This window comes from Colobus angolensis, unplaced genomic scaffold, assembly GCF_000951035.1.
Source record: "Colobus angolensis palliatus isolate OR3802 unplaced genomic scaffold, Cang.pa_1.0 Scaffold188, whole genome shotgun sequence".
NCBI lineage: Eukaryota > Metazoa > Chordata > Mammalia > Primates > Cercopithecidae > Colobus > Colobus angolensis.
In genome coordinates, this window is record NW_012115021.1 from 4,487,121 (window position 1) to 4,489,268 (window position 2,148).

The 2,148-nt window shown below is 41.7% G+C and overlaps 1 protein-coding gene across 3 annotated transcripts in view; it reads right to left on the bottom strand.

The window, feature by feature from the left end:
- SYAP1 (synapse associated protein 1) overlaps positions 1-2,148 on the bottom strand; it is a 51,642-nt gene that overhangs the window by 34,296 nt on the left and 15,198 nt on the right. For 2 of the 3 annotated variants that reach the window (XM_011940248.1, XM_011940246.1), the window contains exons 2-3: positions 1,287-1,405; positions 405-471 (exon numbers count right to left, since the gene is read on the bottom strand). In XM_011940248.1, the coding sequence (XP_011795638.1) occupies positions 405-471; positions 1,287-1,405 (186 nt within the window). The remainder of the gene's footprint in view (positions 1-404; positions 472-1,286; positions 1,406-2,148) is intronic. The other variant, XM_011940247.1, reaches the window with a different exon arrangement.

The following is a 2,148-nucleotide window of genomic DNA, read 5'->3' on the forward strand; positions in this document are numbered from 1 at the left end:
CCTGTAGTCCCAGCTACTCAGGAGGCTGAGGCAGGAGAATGGCGTGAACCTGGGAGGCGGAGCTTGCAGTGAGCCGAGATCGCTCCATTGCACTCCAGCCTGAGCGACAGAGTGAGACTCCGTCTCAAAAAAAAAAAAATCAGAACTGAAAGCGTACTTGTCCCTTTCACAGCCAGCTCCCTAGTGGGGCTGGCACTGGCAGCCCCCACCCAGAAACAATCTAGTCCCTTCCTTTAAATCATGGAAGTTTTTGGGTTTGTCTCCTTCACTAGTCTTTGTGCTCCCCAAAGGATGGGGCCATTGCATATGCATTTTTCTGTTCTCAGAGCCTCAGTGTGGTATCTAGCACATAATAGGTGCTCAATAAAACTTGGCAGGTTAATTAAGACAAACCTATACCATACCTGACTTCTTTGTATGTTGCTCTTCAACAAATTTTTTCTGTTCCTTCTGAAAATCTCCTATAATTGTCTGTTAAAACAAATACATAGTCAAATTAAATAGCAATATATCTAAGGTTGAATTGATGACTTCCTTAGTTCAAATATTGACCAACATAAACGAAATACTATAGGCCCATTGCAAAAAACAAACTCACTCCTTAGAGTCTTAAAAGGGTTGTTCCTAATGGGTTAGGACCTTAGTCGCATGATGCAAAAGCATAAATATATCCTCAAACAGTTATAAAGTTAAACTCACAACATGAAAAGTTGGCCAGGCGTGGTGGCTCATGCCTGTAATCCCAGCACTTTGGGAGGGCGAGGCAGGTGGATCACTTGAGGCCAGGAGTTCGAGACCAGTTTTGGCCAACATGGTGAAACCTCATCTCTACTAAAAATACAAAAATTAGCTGGGTGTGGTAGCGCATGCCTGTAATCCCAGCTACTTGGGAGGCTGAGGCAGGAGAGTTGCATGAACCCAGGAGGCAGAAGTTGCAGTGAGCTGAGATCACACCACTGCACTCCAGCCTGGGTGATAGAGCGAGACTCCTTCTCAAAACAAACAAACAAACAAACAAAAAACATGAAAAGTTTAGTATAACCCCCAAGTATCAATGTATTGATTGTAATACATTAAAATAAAAACAGCTATTTAAATCAAGTACTGTAATTTATATGATACTTACTTGTTACACAAAGAGAGGAAAAAACCAAAAATCTCAACAATTAACATTTTTATCAGAATATGATATTCTACTTAGGTTAAAAAATGTTCATAAGAAGAAACAGTCAAGAGGAAACAATGAATTTCATACATTTCTACTTCCAAAAGATAATTGAATGTACCTTGTCAATGATGCCATCTATTTTTCCTTCTTCTACGGATTTCTTTATTGTTTGTGCTGTTTCAGCAACTGATTCAGTTATCTTTTTTGTGGCAGCAGATGCAAAGTTAAATAAATAGTCTGTAAAGAATAAAAAGAATCTGTGGTTATTATGTTTGAGATTTTTCCCTTAAAGAGATCTTAGGAGAATCTAAAGCATTAGGGCATGTTCCTTTTTCATAAGGACTTGAAACAAGGAATGAGAAGCACTGACAGTGTTGAAAAGCACCACTTTCTTGGTGGACTGGTCAACCATATGGGGCCTTTCATTCATCTCTTTTTGTTTTCTTGTCTTTTGAGACAGTCTCGCCCTGTCACCCAGGCTAGAGTGCAATGGCGTGATCTCAGCTCACTGCAACCTCTGCCTCCCAGGTTCAAGCGATTCTCCGGCCTCAGTCTCTCAAGTACCTGGGACTACAGGCACCTGCCACCACGCCTGGCTAATTTTTTTGGTATTTTCAGTAGAGACAGGGTTTCACCATGTTGATCAGGCTGGTCTCGAACTCCTGGCCTCGAATGATCTGCCTGCCTCAGCCTCCCAAAGTGCTGGGATTACAGGCATGAGCCACGGCGCCCGGCCTCATTCATCTCTTTCAAAGACCCTTAGCATACTCTTCCCAGTAGCTGCTTCAAACTTGTCTTGCTCTTCTCAAGTCTCTGGTTCTAATTTATCTCAGTAAATAATCTACCCTCCTACTTTGCCAGTAAGAACAAGGCTCCTTTATACTTTCCTTCCTTTCTAGATCTCATGTATGCGATGTTTATTTTCTCCTCCTTCCCTCCTGTTCAAAGAAAAAAATGCCCCTCCTTTCTCAAATTAACAT